The sequence below is a fragment of the Pleurodeles waltl genome, chromosome 5 (genome assembly GCF_031143425.1).
Source record: "Pleurodeles waltl isolate 20211129_DDA chromosome 5, aPleWal1.hap1.20221129, whole genome shotgun sequence".
Lineage (NCBI taxonomy): Eukaryota > Metazoa > Chordata > Amphibia > Caudata > Salamandridae > Pleurodeles > Pleurodeles waltl.
In genome coordinates this window covers 856,949,310-856,970,481 of record NC_090444.1, presented here as the reverse complement: position 1 = coordinate 856,970,481, position 21,172 = coordinate 856,949,310, and the positions used below count along the sequence as shown (strand labels likewise).

Sequence of the window (21,172 nt, the reverse complement as noted above, 5' to 3'; positions counted from 1 at the left end):
GTTGGAGTCACCTGGGAGTCCTCTCTGCGGTGTTGGTTGTCCTGGACTCAAGCCGGGGGCGTTGGGTGCAGAGTGTGAAGACTCACGCTTCTTGCAGGAAGTGAAAGTCTCTTTAAAAGTTGTTTCAAAGTTGCAAAGTTGTTTCAGTTTCTGAACAGTGCTGCTGTTCTCAGGAGTTTCTTGGTCCTTTAGGTGCAGGGTAGTCCTCTGAGTCCTCAGAGGTCGCTGGTCCCACTGGATGCGTCGCTGTGCAGGTTCTTTGAGTCTGGAGACAGGCCGGTAGGACTGGTACCAAGTCAGTTGGTGTTTCCGTCGTCTCTGCGGGGCTTTCAGGTCAGCAGTCCTTCTTCTTTCTTCAGGTTGCAGGAATCTGATTTCCTGGGTTCAGGGTTGCCCGTAACTACTAAATTTAGGTGTGTGTTTAGGTCAGGGAGGCAGTAGCCAATGGCTACTGTCCTTGAAGATGGCTACCCCCTCTTTGTGCCTCCTCCCTGATGGGAGGGGGGCACATCCCTATTCCTATTGGGGGAATCCTCCAAACTCAAAATGGAGGATTTCTAAAGGCAGGGGTTACCTCAGCTCAGGGCACCTTAGAGGTTGTCCTGACTGGTAGGTGACTCCTCCTTGTTTTTCTCATTATCTCCTATGGACTTGCTGCCAAAAGTGGGGGCTGTGTCCGGAGGGACGGGCATCTCCACTAGCTGGGATGTCCTGGGGTGCTGGAACAACAGGCAGGAGCCTTTGAGGCTCACCACCAGGTGTTACAGCTCCTGCGGGGGGAGGTGAGAAGCACCTCCACCCAGTACAAGCTTTCTTCCTGGCCACAGAGTGACAAAGGCACTCACCTCTTGCGGCCAGAAACTCATCTGGTTGTGTCAGGCTGGCAGAAACTGGTCAGCCTAGCACTAGGAGTCGGACTGGTATTCAGGGGACATCTCTAAGGTGTCCTCTGGGTGGATTGTACAGTAAATCCCACACTGGCATCAGTGTGCCTTTTTTGTGCCGAGAAGTTTGAAACCAAACTTCCCAGTTTGTAGTGTAGCCATTATGAAACTGTGAAGTTCATTACTGAAAAAGTCCCAGACCATATACTCTTTATGGCTACCCTGCACTTACAGTGTCTAAGGTTTGTCTTAGACACTGTAGGGGCATAGTGCTGATGCAACTATGCCCTCACCTGTGGTATAGTGCCCCCTGCCTTAGGGCTGTAAGGCCTGCTAGAGGGGTGACTTACCTATGCCACAGGCAGTGAGAGGTGTGCCATGTCGACTTAATAATTTTCTCCCCACCAGCACACACAAGCTGTGAGGCAGTGTGCATGTGCTGAGTGAGGGGTCCCTAGGGTGGTATAATACATGCTGCAGCCCTTGGAGACCTTCCCTGGCCACAGGCCCCTTGGTACCATTTAAAAGGGAGTTATCTGTGTGCCAGGGCTGTGCCAAATGTGGGAACAAAGGTACAGTTTAGGGAAAGAACACTGATGCTGGGGCCTGGTTAGCAGGGTCCCAGCACACTTTCAATCATAACTGGCATCAACAAAAGTCAAAAGGTTAGGGGGCAACCATGCCAAGGGAGGCATTTCCCTACAGATTGTTTTTGTTACTGTGTTTTTTCTCCTTATAAATGGTTATTATCTTCCTTAACGCTCTTTTGTCGAGCCAGTGGGTGAAATTTTAACAGCCTATATTTCCTCTCAAAAGGGCCGAAGAGACTTGTCCCTTGTGAACATTTCAGCAGTACCAATTCTAGACTGGATTGTTTGGGATAAAGTTCCTTTTTATATATACGGGCCAACTGAGGTTATTCAAATTCCATGTGTTCAAAATTTCAATGACTGATGTAATTACACCTTGTGTTTCTGATGACTGGGGTGTTCAAACAGTTGATTCCATGCCTGGTGAGCTGCAGGATTACACTGTATTTGAAAGTGATGATATATACTTGAACACAGTGAATTATGGGGAACTTTTCTGTTATAATCATTGGTGGCATTACTATCTGCACCGACCAACTAGACATAGATCAGTATTTAATTACACACAGAGGGTAAACTGTTCAACTTCACCTGTGGGGAGCCCTAAAACATATATAGACAAACTTGCATACTTTTCTGGGCTTGAGACTAGAAATGCAGAGTCATATAATTTCAAATTAGCACCATCCAAAATGTGGAAGATTTTGCTGACACCAAATTAATCTATTCAGATTCCTTTGTTTCCCAACTCACTGTTGAAGGTTATGAATACTGGAGGAGCATTATAGATGTGAAAAGTGTATGAAAACACAATATTGGCAAATTCAGGGTAGGTAAACTTTGTTCAGAGCATGCCTTGTTCTTGTCCAAATTATATTTTTAAATGACACAGTTCAACAAACATCCTGCCTGGGGTTAGCAAATATAAAGGAAATGAAAGCGCCCAGTATCCGCACACCAGCCAAATTCACCACTTGGCAAAGATTCCTAAATGTCATTGAGGAAGAACTGAATGCTTGAGTTCAGGATGGTACCTATAGTTCCACACTTTCAAGTCCTGGTGGGTGGTTATTGTGGCCAATAGACACAAATGGGTGTCAGGCTCCTTTTTTTAAATCCTAAGGGGTTTTCAGGATTAGCCAGTTGTACCCTTGCTATTTCTCAGGTCAACACTTAGGTATAGATACTACATACAGTGTAGGTAAACTGTGCCAACAATGGTTACGCACTAACACCTTAGCAGCAGTTAAGGAACATCTAAGTCTCCCATCAGAGGAAGTAGACTTGGAAGGTTTCTTGCTAGGTCCAAGATAGCTCCACTCTAAACGATTCCTGTATGCCATATACAATGAAATATGGAAGCTTTCTCAAATGGTAGCAGCTGCACGATTAAGGCAGATAGATAAGTTAAATATGGAAAAGTCTTCAGCTCTTGTCAATAATGGCATAAATATGCTGTCCAACAGAATATACACCCTTAATAACATAATGTAATCTGCAATTGATATCATTCAGAATGAACTGTCCCTTTTAAAACATGGGCAAAGTTGGCTGCATTCCATCATACAGTTGAGTTGGACATTACAGATTCTGAAAAATGGCCACGTCCCTTGGAAATACATTAACAGTAGTGGCTTGTTTGCTGCTTTTAATTTGTCCAGGGAGCAACAGATAATGGCTAAAAAGGAAGTGAGTTACACCATGCCCAATGTAGCAAAGTTATAAAAGCTGCCTTTCTCCGTAGCAGAGACCCCATAACGGTATGGCTCGTATATGGCGTTATAAATCTGCCAATTTTCACCTTTCGTTTCACAAAATGTTTGAAACATTTTGCTGTGGGCAGATACAAGCGGCTAGGAGATAGCGACAAAAGAAAGAGTGGGAGTTTCGTTTCAAGTGCCTGAACGGCAAAGCAGAGGTCTTTCTGAGCGGGAGCGAATGTGAGATTACTATTAGTCATTCAGTGATCTGCAAACAGGTGTCACTTCACGGCTTTTGCAATGTGGGCATCACAAACTTGGCATTTCTGAAGGGTACTCCAATCACTTTGATTCGTCCAGCATTTCATTTACTTTCGAATGGAAGTTATGTGTTCCTGAATTACCAAAGCTGTTGCGGAATGAGACCAGGAATTGAATTGTAACTTGTTGTGGACATGTTCTATTCCTCAACCCCACACACACGAGTAGCAGAAATATGGCCTCACATTGATACTACTAATGTAAATTATGACAGGCTGAGCAGACTAAAGGCGCTACTGTTCCAAAAACAAGTGGCGTTGACATCGGCCAGAGAGACATATGCTGTCCAGATAGCAAGATCATCAGCGGAGATACAATGCCTATTAAACACCAACTTTCCCAAGCACTTTGGAGAGCTGGTCTTCAGAATATTTAAGGCTTCGAGCACTACAGGGATTGTACACTTCTTTAAGACTGTTGGGTCTGGATTTGTTTCCATCTTCCAGTCTTCAGAGTCATTTCGTCAGCCGTCCATTCATTCAAGTATGTTTGCCAGCTTTGCTATGGCTTCGGCACTTATTGGCGGGATACTGCTGCTTCTGTTCCTAATACGCAGTGGTTGTGCCGTCTCAGTTAAGCGGAGTGATGGAGCTGCTACCACCAGCCCTATCTGTGCATGATCCCATGCTAAAGTTCTTTGGTGCTCTGTTGTTGGAGGAACTAGAGCATGATTGGTCAGTGTCATGGGACCAGTCCTACGATGCGTGCAACATATCTTACTTTTCAACTGGTGCCTCTTTGAGTGTCTACCATTGGCTTCTGCGCACCTCTGCTCTGTGGATCCGTCTCCCAATCCCTTAATCGATCTGACATCTGATGATGTGGAGTCATTTCTGGATGCACTCCCATTCGATGACTTTGGAGACATTCTTCAATATCACGATTATTGTTAAATGATTCCTTACTAAAGGTTTCAAAATTCTATACCAAATTGCCTTATTAATTTGATTCACATTTGGCCTGCTGTGCTTGTTATGGTCAACATTTTTTATCTCTGTGTGTGTTTTCAGCCTAGTTTTTAATTTGTTGTTAGTCTGTTTTTAACTCAGAGCATTTTAGCTTGGACTCATGCACTCTATAGCATGTTAGCTTATTTGTTCCGGCAATGGGGATAGTGTAGTGAATCCAATTTAGTTTTATTGGGACTCAGGAAGTTAGCTTAGCCTTTTGGCTTGCAGGCTTGTGCCCCCGTCACCTAGTGACTTTTAACCTACTGAGCCTGCTCTATTTTAGTCCATTTATTTTATTATTTCTTTTAAGATGGCTGCTATTGTTTATGGGTTTGATGTGCGTTATAAGTGCAACTCTGTGAAGGCTTCACTACCAGCGTCGTAATCAAGTGATGTACACAGGTATTCACATCATGTCCCTTTCTCACTAACAAGCGACAGGAACATAGTGTACACTTGTTGGGGATTGCTTACATAATTGCTGCCAGAAGTCTGCCTCCTTAACAACTGTTTGGGAAAAACACCTGTACCAGGGGTCCTAAATGATCTGTATAAATACATCTCACACAGATGAGGTTATCAGAGGGATTCCTTCCAGATGCCAGCTATGCTTCACATCACCTCGCTGCAGAACTCAGCCTTTGTGTCCCCATGGAATCTGACCTAGAAACCTCATTCCAAGGTAATGAGAGTTGGGTGGAGCTTCTCATGACATAGTACTGGGAGATTAGGTGTATCACACCTAGCTCTCATTAGGTTAGGGATTATGTTCTCAATGCTAGGGATTCTGTATTTCATGTTTATTGCAAGATGATGAGGGTCTTAGTATTCACAGCTCTCATCTTCACAATAATGCTTCTTTTATTGTTTCCTGTCCTAATCATTGCAGTTCATACATTTTACCGCTTATACCGTAGATTGCAGTCTTAACAATAAATATATTAAGAACTTTCCTGCATCTCCTCTTTCCCTGTGTGTGACTGAGACTTATTGCTAACATGAGAAAAGGATAACTTCCGTCCACCATGACTCCCCTGAGATGTCGCAATCTAGAGTCATGCTTAAGGCTGCCAGAAATCACCTTTTACTGTCTGAGTTTTTAGTGAGGTACTGCTTGTGAGGCAGGAGGGTTGGGCTGACACTTGCGACTTGTAGGAGTGACCTAGTCACCTACAAACAAAAGTGCTGTCATCCCTAATCCAGCAGTCTCGCCTTGGAGCCAGAGTCCAACTATGGCAGGATAACCTTAGTCAGTGAAGATGAGCCTGCTAGCAGTGCTCATAGGGAGGATTCCCCTTCCAGTACCCCTGAAGGAGAGAGTAACAGTAGAAACATAACCCCCAGGTCGGTACCTAGAGGTCAGCCTGGCTCCCTCCAGGCCCAGAGAAATACTAGAGGATCCAGACAAGGAACTGGACATCCTAGCCAAGATTGTAGCCCTTGAGGTCGTACTCTTAGAACTAGAAAAATATAGAATTGAGATGGGTCTAGGTTCCGTTTCTGGTGGCAGAAATATTTAACAGGGAGAAAAAGGTAGCTTTTTAACCCTAGAATCCCCAAAAGGACTGGCCCCAAATAGGAAGATGGTGATGATATCACCAAGTGGTTCACAGCCTTTGAGAGAGCATGTGTTTCCAGAGAGGTTAACAGAAAGCACATGAGCTCTCTCCTTTGGGAAATGTTCCCAGGAAAGAGCAGGGGTAGACTCCTGCCACTGAATGAGGCAGATATCTGGTCCTATGACCTAATGAAGGACACCCTGATTGACAGCTTTGGACTCACCACCAAGGAGTAAAGAATCAGGGAGACTCACGAAATCCCATGTCAGTCTTGGGTTAATTTTGGGGACCTTTCAGTGAAAACAGTAGGTGATTAATTAAAGGGAAGTCAGGTGCAAGATTATGATTGGTTTTATATTTTGATTATGATGGAACACCTATTAAGTAACTGTATTTCTGAGAAGTAGCATCAATACCTAGTGGACCTGGGGCCTGTCTCTCCCAAAGAGCTGAGGAGGAAGTCTGATCATTGGGTTAGAACTAGGGTGTCCAAAACAAGACATGGTGGGTGTAGGAAGCTGGCTCTTTATATAGTGCACTCAAATGAAGTACAGAGTCCAGTGGATCCCCAATTGGTTTTGCAGAGGCAAAAGTAGATAGGACTTTAGGCTCTATTTGTGATAGTGAGGTGAGCAGTTTGGCTTATCAGAGGGTAGTTGTATTCACGCAGGCAATAAATGAGACACACGCTCAGAATAAATCAGAGACTAATTTAGAAAAATAATTCTTTTTATACATGTTTCAAATCCAAGAGCTTCGTAATCAGGTAAGTAGACGCTTAAGCATAAATACTTTGCAGTTACAGAAATAGACAGTGCAATTTTTCTGAGTTCTCTCAATGTTATCCTATAGAGGCAAACAATGTTGTGCAAACATAAGGTTAGCAATGACTTACAAAGCCAGTCTCTGTGAGTTAAGGTAAGTACTGGGCACTGATCAAAACCACATCAATAAGTCACACCGGGCGACACTAGGGCGGACGGGTGCGGAGGTGCATCAAGGCATCGGGTGCCCAGTGGGTTCCTGTGGGAGTTTGGTCTTTGTGAAGACATACTGTAGGCTATGACTACGAAGCAGCTTTGGGACAACAAGCAGGTAGGTAGTAGACGTGGGTGCTCTGGGATGTAGGTGCACCTTTGGTCCTCTTCCCCTGTGCCTGGGGGCGTTGGATGCAGGGGGTGTCTTTACGTGTCAGGTTTTCATGTCCAGCAGCACTAGCAGTCAGAGGGTCCTGTGTGTTGTGGCAGCAGGTGTCGTGGGGGAGTCTGGCAGGTGTGGACCCAGGATGGGCTCGAGCTCCTAGGAGCCTGGGGCGTCTTTGCCACCGGTGACCCACTTCAGCTGGGGCCAGAGGTCACAGGTGGTGTGGGTGCTGGAGATGTCGGATTTTCTCTCCCCACAATCCTTTGGGAGAGGGGGCTGGTGTGCAGAGGCTGCAGGCCACTCGGGAGAGTCCAAGATGGGTGAGACCACACTATTGGTGCTGCAGCCCCCAAAGACTTTCCTGAGTACCCCAGGACCTAGGCACCAGGGATACCATTTACTAGGGACTTACAGTGGTAGCTGTAGAGTTTGCCAGTTGTGCAAAACAACTGTGCAGTTTTAGGGAAAGAAATTTGGGGTTGTGGACCTTGGTAGCAGGTGCCCAGTGCACTAACAGCCAAAGCAACATTGCAAACCAGGCAATAAGTGGGGGCTAACCATGTCAAAAGGGGTTCTTTCTTACAGTGGGGTGACCACAAGAAAGAGTCAGGGAAGGCCCTTCCCAAGAGAAAAATGTGGACAACCCTAAAAATAAAGAAAAGGCATCCACTGTAGGCCCCCAAAAATCAGTTTGGGAGGATGGGTCTCAGGACAACTCTTTAAGCAAAAGTGGGTAAACAGACAGGACACCGCACCAAGGACACTTCTTATCCTAAAAACAAACCCACTAATAAACCCTCTGGGTTGCCAGTGTAGCCATAGGGGATGATTCCTCAGATCAGGAGGTTCTCTTAACCTTTAGCTGCAGTGGGGCCAACAGGTAAGTTGGAGATTCCAGAGGGGAGTAAACACCTCCACCACCTACTGCTGAATGAAATCCCAGCCACTGCCCTGAGAGATACCTGTGCCAATCACACTAGTCAGTACAGACCTCCCCCTTGATTGTCTCCATGGTAATGACATCTCAGGCGTAGGTCAGAGCCCAAAAGAGGAGGTTGTCCAGTGCCAGTCCTCTTCCAAGGATTCTGGAGGTCCTGCCGCTGCTGTGAGTGCAAGTAGGCCCCGGGAGAAAAGGAAAGGAACGAAGTGTAGGGAGGGCTGGCAGCTTTTAGCCAAAGTTCCAGTAAGCCAATGCGATTGTGCAACAGTAGGGGAGAACTCCAAAGTTGGCATTGGTGAAGCCCAGCCTGACCCTCAAGAAGTCCTAATTGGTCAGGCAACTGTTAAGCTTGAGATGGTGGCTCCTCAGCAATAGGAAAGGAGAGTGGAAGAAAGGTGCTACCGGATGTAGTAGCCCCCGTCCTCTCTAAAACAGCAGACAAGGGCCCCTAACCCAAAGAAGCCTGTAACTTATCCCCTTCTGCTAAGAAAGGGTTAGCAGAGATGGACACCTCTTGTCCCAAAGAAAAGGAAAAAGCAGACAAACAGCAATCTAAATGGGTCCTAACACTGTTGAGGTAGGTCAGTTTCCCAAAGGAAATGACGTGGACAGTAGGATGTGAGGCAGAGTAGGCCCTGCAACCATACTGCCTACTCCCTTACTCTTCCTCATCTGACAGACTTGGGTTTGGCTGAGTCTTCTGACCTGTTGACTGGGGGGATTGTAGGGAGTTGTGTTCTGGGTGCAGTACCCCCACACACACTTTTTGCCTGGTTTTTAGATGCAACTTCAACTGAAGTGCACTAGGTTTCTGCTAACCAGGTTCCTAGTGCCAGTGTTCCTTCCCTAAAACAAGACCCCATGTCACTTGAGCCCCCAGTCACCAGATCCTTCAGCTTCTTGTAAGTCCCTTGTAAATGGTACCCCTGGGGCATAGGTAATGAAGAGGGCCCCTCAGAGCTGCAGCACAACTTGTGCCACTTTTGTGGAACCCATCACCAACCTTATGCGGACCGCCACTGCAGGCTGCATGAGAAGGTTCTCCCAAAAATTTAAACACGACATGGCACACACTTGTGTGCCTTGTCCCCTAAAACACTGCTTGTAATATCTGTAAGTCACCCCCACTGCAGGCCTTGAGCTCTAAGACAGGGTGCATTATATTACAGGTGAGGGCATATATCCATGAGCATATATGTCCCTACCATGTCTTTGTCGATTCTCACACATAGTAAAAGACCAGAGAAGCCATTGTAAATACATGTTTAGCACTGTCAGTAGACGTTCCCCAACTACATGATGGCTTCACTGAAGATAGGGATATCTGAGAGAGACTTCTAGTTGAAGATTACTTAGCTTAAAATTTCCCCCAGACGTTAGTCTGGATCTGGAGATTTCTCTTGAGCAGTACCCCTGCACGCCGTCAGGTGTCATCAGTTGGCTCTGTGTCTGTCGTCGGCATCGTGCACGCGACTATGATGTGTCAGGACCTATATAGGTGCCACCCTGACGGCTGACATCAGTTCTTTTCTTTCACCGCCAGCCAAGCCCCATTCCAAAGAAGAGCTACCCCACAGTCACTTTTTGAATTATCTTTTTCCACCATTTTTTCAAAGATTTTTCAACCTGTCAGTTGGCAAAATCTTTGACAGATCTGTACCTTATGTGTTGTGTTTTGAGCGTGACCATGACCATGACCCAGAGTTGTGCTCACAGTGCTGGGCGATGAATCCAGAAGCTATAAGGGAGCAGTCCTTAAGGCTCCAGCGGCCCGGCGCTGAGCTCCACATCTCTGCCAATCTCGGTCAAGAGGAAGGTCCTGAGAACAGTCGTGGGTGAGGAAAAAGGAGAGTTATTGTTCCAGGCCGCCATCCTCGGACCCTGCATCTGGGCCGACTCTGTACCTCCCCTAACTTCCGGGAGCCGGAGCAACCCCTGCCCAACTCCGTGAATTCTGTGAGGCCATGCGCCTTATATTTGGGCAGTCTGTCTCCAGTGGAGCTCAGTTGGGCCCCACAGAGACGGCAGATGCCCCCACAGGTTCCGCACGGTGACTTCAGCCTCAGCTCTGGGGAGCACCCATGGATCTGTTCCTGGATGTGAACCGGCTTCAGTCATACCAACTGGACCTTAATTGACGGTGCTTCCTAGGTCAGTGCTCCTGACATCAGGATTCACCATCACCTGCTCCATTAGCAGTCCATAACATCAGACAGGTGGGTTTTGCAAATAGTCTGGAAGGGCTACTCCCTCTCCTTCGAGACTTACTGTAGGAAGCTGGCTCACTATATCTGATAGTGTTCTAGTTGCAGATTCCTTACCTTTCCCCAGGCGTCAGACTGGATCTGGATATTTTTCTTCAAGCAGTCCCTCTGCGCACTGTCAGGTGGCATTGTTGACTCCGCGGGTGTTGGCGTCCTGCTCGCCGTGATGACGTTGCGGTCGTATATAGACGCCACCCCGGCGCGCTGACGTCAGTTCTTTTCTTTCAGCGCCAGCCTATGTGAAGATCTGGAGAAGAGCTACCTCAGTCATTTTTTGACTACGTCAACACTTTTGTCCAAATTTTTGACGAGTTCATGGATGCGTCAAGGAATGTCCTGCAAGACCGGATTCAAGCCCTGCGACTCCTGTCAACGAACCATGTCGGTGACGGATCCGCACCTCTTGTGTCTCTGGTGCCTGGAGCGCGATCACAAACCGAAGTCGTGCTCTGAGTGTCGGGCCAAGAACACGAAGGCTTTGAGGGAGCGGTCCCTAAAGCTCATGGCGTCTCGACTCCGTGGAGCTCACGGTCCCGTTTGAGAGGAAGGTCTCGAGATCGGCCACGGAGTCACCACCACACTTCGTCCTCCAAGTCATCAGGACATTCAGGTCACAAAAAGTAGTAGTCGAAGAAGTACAAGCATTCTTCGACTTCAACCCGTCGATTGGATGATAGGATGCAGGAAGAGCGTTGACACTTTGTGCCTCTGTCAACAGAGCCTTCCTCTGGGTTGGCTCTGCGTCTTCCCCGACTTCCTGGGAGCTGGAACCACCCCCAACCAAATAAGGAATTTTGCACGGCCATGCGCCTCATTTTTTGGCGGTCTGACCCACCTTCGGAGCCTTCGGGCACAGGTAAGTCGGTTGGGGTCCCCTCGGTTTCAAAGCTGCCGGCTTCGGCCACTGCTCCAGAGGGCCCCTCCAGATCCAATTGCGGATCCGTCCTGACGCCGGTTGTGCCACGGCGACCTTCCCTGGCGTCGGGTCAGACGTCAACGCTCCCAATGTCAGTTGGGCCTACAATCGACGTCATTCCCATCCTCATACCCAATGACCCGGAACAACGTCGATCAATGCCGATTCCATTCTCTATGGGCTCTCCTGGGCCCAGGGTGTATCCAGACCCTTATTCTTGTGGGTATGGATACCGGGGAGTATGGAGGGGACGCTGGACCCTTTAGAATATCAGCTTGACCTCCAAATGGACTGGGTGCAGGATTTGGGTGGTGCCAGTGGTCTAGGCACCTCCGTTGACACTGGTATGCTCTCTCCTCCTAGCGTGGCTACGGACGAAGGTGCTTCTTATTCTGTGGTGATGAGAAGGGCGGCTGAGGTCCTGGACTTCGAGCTACCTTCTGTGGAGGTTAGGCCTAACATCCTAACTAACGTGCTTCAGCTGGGGTCTTCCTCTTTCGAGCCCCTTCTACCCTCTAATGAAGCACTGACAGACGTCCTTTTGGGTACTTGGTCCAGACCCAGCACAGGGGCTCCTGTGAATAGGATGATTGCCCGCCGACATCGGCCTGTGCCGTCAGACCCGAAATTCCTGAACCAACACCCCACATCTGAGAGCCTTGTATCCAGGCTTCTTCTTCATCTGGCGCATTCCCTGCCGCACCCCCGGATAGGTAATCAAAAAGACTGGATAGTTTGGGAAAGAAGTTGTTTTCTTCCAGCAGTCTACTGCTGTGGTTCGTGAACACTGCATGCCTTTTGGGCCGCTATTCCCATACTCTCTTGGATACGGTCGCGCAAGTGCTGCCTGCAGTTCCAAAGAAGGCCGGGACTGTCCTTTCCCAAGCCGTAACAGATGGGAGGGATGCAGCTAAGTTGATGATTCATTGTGGAGTGGATACGACCAACTATCTAGGCAGATCGGTGGAATAGACGGTGGAATTGGACACCACGCCTGTCTGAGAACATCTGGCTTTTCAGGGGATGTCCAGCAATCCTTGATTGACATGCCCTTTGATGACACGTCTCTTCGTAGACAAAGTGGACTTGGTGCTCGAGCGCTTTAAGGATTCCCGAGCCACGGCCCCGTCCCTTGGCCTCACGCCCATACCTAGACCATAGTAGTCCGCCTTTTGCCCCTTTCGTGGCTACGGGAGGGGCACCAAACCGCGTCCTTTTCTCCCTGGCCACTGACCTGTGCATGCTGTACAGCCCATGTGCGGCCACGGACGCGTGATACCACGTTCCCGGGATCAGGGAGCCAGCGAGTCGCTCAGTCCACCCGCCCCCTCTTCAGCCTCCAAGCCTTCCTAGTCCACAGGTACATCAGGAGCCAGTAAGTGACAGGATACGCCATCACCTGCCCCAATGGCAATCCATTACCTCGGACATGTGGGTCCTCCAAATTGTCTGAAGGGGCTACTCCCTCCCCTTTAAGACATCTCCTCCAGCCATGCCACCTTCATACAGTCAGATATCGGAGGATCATATGGCGCTTCTCCGTGAGGAAGTCCAAGCCCTTTTGGGCTGCGGTGCAGAAGAGGACCATTTCAAGATGGGTACTCCTATGCATCAAAATGTGCCACGCTCTCGCTTAAAAGCAACCTCCTGAAGGTTTTCAAGCTCACTCCACCAGAGCTACTGCTGCTACCACGGTGTTAGCACGGGGCGTCCCAGTCCTGGATATTTGTCACGCAGCAATGTGGGCATCTCTGCACACTTTTACCAAGTACTACTGCCTAGACAATCAGGTCCGAAGGGACTGCCACTTTGGCAGTTCGGTCATGCAGGACTTTTTGGTGTGATCTTGGTTCACAGGCTCACCACCGGGGATGGTATTGCTCAGGTATCTATTCAAAGGTAAGGAATCTGCAACTAAAAGTCTCTATCAGATGTAAAAGTTACTTACCTTTGGTAACAAAATATCTGGTAGAGACATATTCTAGTTGCCGATTCCTTACCGACCTCCCATCCTCCCCACACTGCGAACTGATTTCTAGAGAAACCGTTTTCCATATCAGTCATCTGGAGCTCCGAGCAATTAGACTAGCATTGAAAGCATTTCTTCCCTCCCTCAAGGGCAAAGCAGTGCAGGTGTTCCCAGACAACACCACCGACGTGTGGTATTGCAACAAACAAGGCGGAGTGGGGTCGTTGACTCTGTCAAGAGACCCCTTGTCTCTGGACTTGGCTCGAACATCAGAGCGTTTCCCTGGAGGTTCAACACCTGGCAGGCTCCCTGAATGCCAGAACATATGAACTGAGCTGACGGTGCATGGTCGACCACAAATGGCTTTTTCATCCGGAGGTGGCGCAAGGTCTCTTCCGGCAGTGGGGAGAACCTTGGTTAGACTTGTTTGCCTCTGTAGAGAAAGCGCAATGTCAACTGTTTTGCACATTGGGGGTTCCAAGGTGGCACTCGCTCGACGACGCTTTTCGTCACGAGTGGAACTCAGGCTTTGTCTGAAGAAGATCAGGCAAGACCGGGCCCAAGTAATACTGGTGGCTCCGGACTGGGCACGGAGAGTCTGGTATTCCGAGCTCATGAACATGGCCATAGCTCCTCCGATCAGACTGCCTCTTTGGGAGGATCTTCTGTCGCGGCAGGAGGGGAAGGTCCTCCACCCGAACCTGTCAACTTTGCGACTCCTTGCGTGGAGATTGAGCGGCGACAGTTGACGTCTTTCGACTTGCCACCCGTAGTCTGTGATGTTATCTTGGCAGCCAGGCGTCCCTCAACCAAAACTGTATACACCTGTTGGAAGAAATTTGTGGCATGGTGCATCGACAATTCTGTTGATCCTCTATCTGCTCCTCTCTCTCAAGTTCTTCTCTTTATTATTTCTCTAGCCCGGCAGGGTTCCACCTTGAGCACTCTTAAGGGATATCTCTCTGCTATCTCTGCATTCTTAAGGTGACCTGATCAGCCTTCCTTATTTAAATCTCCCATAGTTGGGAGGTTTCTTAAAGGCCTTACTCATCTCTTTCCTCCTATCCCATTCATCATTCCACAATGGGATCTCAACCTGGTCTTAACTTTTCTTATGTGTGCCCCATTTAAACCGCTTCACAAATGTACTCTAACGCTTTTAACTATAAAGACTGTCTTTTTAGTTGCCATTACTTCTGTCTGCAGAGTTAATGAACTCCAGGCTCTGTCATCTAAGCCACCGTTTCTTGACTTACATCCTGACAAAGTGGTGCTTCGCACAAGGGTTTCTTTTCTACCTAAGTAAGTGACACCCTTGCATGTCGGACAGTCCATCACCTTGCCTACCTTTTATGCAACCCCACATCCCTCTCATGAGAAGAAGAGGCTCCACCGCCTGGACCCAAAAAGAGCGTTGGCGTTCTATCTTGATCGTACCAAAGACTTCCGGGTGGACGATCAACTCTTTGTGGGATATGTGGATGCAAAGAAGGGGAAGGCGGTGCAGAAGAGGACCATTTCAAGATGGGTACTCTTATGCATCAAAATGTGCTATGCTGTCGCTAAAAAGCAACCTCCTGCTGCTACTACGGCGCTAGAACGGGGCGTTCCAGTCCTGGATATTTGTGAGGCAGCAACGTGGGCATCTCTGCACACTTTTATCAAGCACTACTGCCTAGACAATCAGGTCCGAAGGGACTGCTACTTTGGCCGTTCTGTCCTGCATGACGTTTTGGTGTGATCTTGGTTCACAGGTTCACCACCGGGGATGGTATTGCTCGGGTATCTATTCAAAGGTAAGGAATCTGCAACTAGAAGTCTCTATAAGATGTAAAAGTTACTTACCTTCGGTAACGAAATATCTGGTAGAGACATATTCTAGTTGCAGATTCCTTACCGACCCGCCCATCCTTCCCGCACTGCGAACTGATTTCTAGGGACAGGAACTGTCCCTTGAGGGCCCTAGTTTTGCCGCACCACTCTGTGTACTTCATGGCTCCGCGCTACTGGTGTGGAAAGTCGTGAAAAGAAACTGACGTCCGCGCACTGGGGTGGCGCCTATATACGACAGCAACGTCATCACGGTGAGCACGACGCCAACAACACCCGCAGAGTCGACCAACACCACCTGACGACGGGCAGAGGTACTGCTCGAAGAAAAATCTCCGGATCCAGTCTGACCCCTGGGAAAATTCAAATGTAAGGAATCTGCAACTAGAATATGTCTCTACCAGATATTTTGTTACCGAAGGTAAGTAACTTGTACATCTTGACATAATAATGTCATTCATTTGTTTTGGTACTATTTATATGGGTTCCTTTTTGTTGGGTTAAAAAGTTGTATTCAAGTCCAGTATTGCTATTTATTACTTATTTTGTGAAAGCTCTCAGTGTATGCAGCATTTTTGCTTATCTCTATTTGTATTGCTTGATTAATTTTTGAGTCTTGTGCATTGAAAGAAATTAATATGATATGGGGTATTGGTTACAAATAAAATTCTGGATCCAGTCAGACGCCTGGGGATTATTCTAAGGTAAGGAATCTGCAGATAGAGTTTCTACCACATAAGGCATTAATGATGGTAAGTGACTTGTTTATTTCTTCAAAAGCCAAGATATTGCAAATATTATAAATGTACCCATGCAACAAATTGAAGCCCATAATGGCCTAATACAAGCTGTCATCACTCCGAATAAAAAAGCCTGCACTCTTCTGATAGCCAACTATAGACTCATTTTGAACCTCCCATTCATAAGCAACATCTTGGAGGTGGGGGGTCACGAGTCAACGGCAAGAATTAGTGAAGGAAAATAATAAACTTCCTTTCAAATGGTTTATTGTTTTGCACAGAAAACTGTAGCTCAGTTCTCCTTTTCCTGCTCTGTGTTTGTACCACTCAATCTGCTAGTATAACGGGCAGTAATAAGACCGACTTTTTGTCCAAATGATAAGCTTTCTGACAGACATCTGGGTTCAGACTGGAAGAGGGGATATCAGTAGTGCTACAAAATGCCTTCTGGGAATGAGGTGACATTAAAGTAATACACACTCTCCCTCTTTGTTTCCTTTTTCTGCATCTTTGTCCCTTTCCCTTTTGTATACCTATCTTTGTATCCCTCTTTGTCCTCGTGCTGCTCTTTTCTGCTGGCTCAGTCCTTCTTCCTCTTAAAAGTTGCCTTTCATTGCACATATTTGTTTAGTAGCAATGAGATATTTCAGAAAGTCAATAACTTTTTTTTAACTATGGCCCCTGGCCAAAAACCCCACTGTAAAAATGGTTACAAAATTTTTGTTTCACCCTAAACATTGCTCTAGTGCCTGTTATTCAGTGTTAAAGATTTCTATTGGGATTACAAAGATTTTCCTTTAATTATTTCCAGATCAAAATTTTGACATCCCAGATAGAACCTTTCACTCAATGGACACAACCTGGCGTCTCTCATCCTTTGAATCTATGACTGATGTGAAAGAGCTGATTCCAGAATTTTTTTACCTGCCAGAGTTCCTGGTTAATAGAGAAGGTATGTTAGATTGTTTTCTCACAATTCAGTAAAGAAGGACTTGTCTACACTTTGTTTTTCCTTTCCAATGTTTCATGTCATTAACCTTTTTGCGTTGTACAGACTATGGGGGTCATTACGACCCCGGCGGTCGACGTTAATATGACGGTAAGTACTGCCAACAGACTGGCAGTACTTATCGTCATATTGTGACACTGGCAGGTTGGCTGAAGCCAACCTACCAGTGTACCACACCAACCCCCACGGCGATAGCAGCCGCCGGGCTGGAGATGTCACTCTTCCGCCTGCGGGATTATGACCAGTTTACCGCCATGGTTTTCGTGGCTTCCTTAACGCCACGAAAACCATGGCAGTAGGCAGTATAAGTGACAGGGAATTCCTTCCCTGTCACTGATATGGGTCCCCCCTAACTCCAGTTAGACCCCCCCACCTCTCCAAAGCCCCCTGAACCCCCTCTATATTCACGCCCCTTCACACACACACACACACCCATTCCCACATGCATCCATGCATGCATACATTCATTCACACACACATCTGCACACAGTTTCATACATACACACAGACACGCATTCACATAACACAACATACACACACACACCTCCATACACGCACACACGCATTCAACACGCAACACACACCCGCATCCACGCACACACAAACATTCATACGCCCCCACACACACACAACACCTCCACCACTTTCCCCTGTCGGAGACCCGACTTACCTGTGTTCAGGGGTCCTCCAGTGGGAGACGGGACAGGGCACTGCTGCCACCATTATAGGTCATAACACTGCTGGCGGCGGATTACCGGTGTGGCGCTACTGGTGGCAGCAGGGCCACCTTACTGCCATTCGCCGACATGGCCACAGCCTGGTTTCCGCCATTCTTCTGGCGGAAATCTGGCTGTGGTCATAATACGGCGGCGATGGTCTTTTGGCAGCCGTTGCCATGGCAGTAGGCGTTTTTTACCGCCAATCTCAAAATGAGGGCCTATATGATGTGTTCTGTTGAAATGGCTACGTATGCCCAATATCTGAGGAAAAATTACTTATAATCCTTTGATAAATAATTTCGAACTGGGCAAAAGTCAGTCAGTAGTCCCATATGGAAACCATATTGTAACCATATTGTAAGGCAGAGTGTTCAGAGATAGTCTAGCGATGGGCATGAAACTGTACTTAGATGGAAATTATAATAAGACAGTGGTTGCCTTAATAGAGTGGGAATTATCTAAAGTCACGATTAGATACCAGCGTATCACCTCAACTGTTTGGAGGCACACCTGATTAAACTAGACCAAAAGATTTGATCCTTGGAGATGCAGATAGACACAGACCGACAACAGACTCAACACCTCATTACAGTAAAAGAAAAATGTACCTCAACTCCTGAAGCAATCTGCTGTGTAGACCAAATGACACAACTCTGGAACAAAGGTGAGCAGCCACTATATGCTCAAGCTGATGCTAACAAACACATTTTTAAGATATTATTGAGACCTGTTTTGATCCTCGGGGCCCATAGGCACACCAACAGGGTCAGACTAGAGAAAAAGGAGCTGCTTGTCCTCATAAGTCTTTTCATTGGGCAGGGTAGGTGGCATTGTTTGGCTCCACGTCCATTGTTAGCATTGTCCGAGCTGGTAATTACATCTCAGTTCCTATATAGGCATCACCCAGGGACACCAAAGTCAGTTCTTTTGTTACTGCACCAGGCAGCACTGATCCGAAAGAAGAGCTAACTCTCAGTCGTGTTTGACTGACATTTTGTAATTTTTTGTAAAATATTTTTGAGGTTTACCTCCTGGTGTGTCGAGGATGTCGTCATGCAAGACAGGTTTTAAGCCCTGTGGAGCCTTTTGTAGGAAAGTGACCCTTTTTACCCCCCCCACTTCCCCACCTACTTTTTGCCTGATGCTAACATGACTGAGTGTGTTCTGGGATCATGCAACCAGGCCCCAGCACCTGGGTTCGTTCCCTAAACTCTACCACTGCATCCAGAATTGGCACAGCCCTGGCACACAGATAAGTCCCTTGTAAGTGGTACCCCTGGTACCAAGGGCCCTGTTACCAGGGAAGGTCTCTAAGAGCTGCAGCATGTCTTATGCCACCCTTGGGATCCCTCACTCAGCACATGCACACTGCCTCACAGCTTGTGTGTGCTGGTGGGGACAAAAAATGACTACGTCGAAATGGCACTCCCCTCAGAGTGCCATTCCCACCTCACACTGCCTGTGGCATAGGTAAGTCACCCCTCTAGCAGGCCCTACAGCCCTAAGGCAGGGTGCACTATACCACAGATGAGGGCATATGTGCATGAGCACTATGCCCCTACAGTGTCTAAGCAAAACCTTAGACATTGTAAGTGCAGGGTAGCCATAAAGAGTATATGGCCTGGGAGTTTGTCAACCACGAACTACACCGTTCCATAATGGCTACACTGAAATCTGGGAAGTTTGATATCAAACTTCTCAGCACAATGAATGCACACTGATGCCAGTGTGGGATTTTTTGTAAAATGCACCCAGAGGGCATCTTAGAGATGCCCCCTGAATACCAGTCCTGTCTCTCCAAGGCTAACCTTTTGGTCATCCTGCCCTCCATGTTCCCAGAGGAGCTGGTCTCCCCTGTGGGAGACCCAGATCGTGTGAGCACTGTCCTTGGAGAAAGGAACTTTGGGGCCCTGTCCTCCCTAGTTGGGTTAGGAGGGGGGAGTTCATCCTTCTGATCCCTAACTTCTTTCCCATCTGAGGGGAGGACTTCCTCCTCAGCAGGGTGTTCCTCAGAATACTCTGCCAAGAGCTCCTGGCACTTAGGGGGTTATTCTAACTTTGGAGGAGGTGTTAATCCGTCCCAAAAGTGACGGAAAAGTGACGGATTTACCACCAGCCGTATTACGAGTCCATTATATCCTATGGAACTCGTAATACGGATGGTGGTATATCCGTCACTTTACCGTCACTTTTGGGACGGATTAACACTCCTCCAAAGTTAGAATAACCCCCTTAGTCTTGTTAGGGTTGGAACCAGTTTTGATTTGTTTCAGTCTACAGAGGGACCTTAGCTCTCTCATCCCAAGATGGAGGTAAGGAGTGAGGTTGAGTTCCAGCACCATGTCCTCCGAGCTGCTCAATTTGTTACTAATGTTCGGAATTACTTTTAGGAAGTAAACACTACTTATAGCTACTTACCCCTAAGTTCAGTAACTTTTAAAACTTAAAAAGAAATGCTAAAGGGGACTTAACCAAGGCCCTAGCAGGAGTCTAAAAACAATTTAGAAAAACTGTCAATTCAAAAATAAGTTGAATCTAAAGGCAATTTTGAAACTTAGTTGTGTGATCAGATATTGGCTGAGTAGTCCAGCAAATGCAAAGTCATACACCCCACCACTCATCCACCAATGTAGAAAGCTGGGTCTTTATATACTATATTAAAATGAAATATAGTGTGCACAGAGTCCAGGGGTTCCCCAGAGGTTTAACAGAGGCTAAAATAGATAATATGAATGCTCTCTTTTGTGGTAGTATGGTCGAGCACTTAGGCTTATCAGAGAGTAGTGCAAAGCATTTGTTGTTCACACACAGTCAATAACTGAGGCTTACCCTTAATTACTAACTCCAGGCCAAATTTGTTTATTTAGAAAACAAATAGTTTGTTACTTTATGACTAGAACCAGAAGAAATTGTTGTAGGTAAGTACAGTTGTAAGTAGGTATCAAGCATATGTATCAAATGTACTTTGTTTGGTTTTAGCAGATAATGCCGTTTACAATAAGTAGCAATTGTCTATTTCAAAAGTTGACAGTGCAGTTTTCCATATCCGTCCATAGAGTCCTGGCGGGGTGGGTGGTGGGGGATATGAGCATAGAAAACACGGCATTAGTGTAGGTTTATTGTGCTGAGCAGTTTGATACCAAATTTTCCAGCCTTCATTGAAGCCATCATGGAGCTGTAGAGTTCGTAATGACAAACTGCCAGCCCATTTACTCAATATGGCTACACTGCATTTACAATGTCTAAGAATGGACTTAGACACTGTAGGGGTATATTGCTCATGCAGCTATGCCCTCATCTGTAGTATAATGCACCTTACCTTAGGGTTGCAAGGCATGCTTGTACCTATGCCGCAGGCAGTGGTTGGTGGGCTTGTCACTCTGAGAGGGGTGCCATGTCGACTTTACCTTTTTCTCCCCACCAGCACACACAATCTGCGAGAGGGTCCCTTAGGGTGGCACAATACATGCTGCAGCCCTTAAGGTCCCTCCTTGGTCACAGGGCCCTTGGTACCACCAGTACCTTTTACAAGGGACTTAGCTGTGTGCCAGAGGTGTGGAAGCAATGGTACAGCTTAGGGAAGGAACACAGGTGCTGGGGCCTGTTTAGCAGGATCCTAGGCCACACTCAATCAAGTT

The 21,172-nt window shown here is 47.2% G+C and overlaps 1 protein-coding gene across 1 annotated transcript in view; it reads left to right on the top strand.

The window, feature by feature from the left end:
* LYST (lysosomal trafficking regulator) overlaps positions 1 to 21,172 on the top strand; it is a 2,674,875-nt gene that overhangs the window by 2,198,171 nt on the left and 455,532 nt on the right. The window contains 1 exon segment of the mRNA XM_069234946.1: positions 16,618 to 16,758. Coding sequence (XP_069091047.1) covers positions 16,618 to 16,758 — 141 coding nt within the window.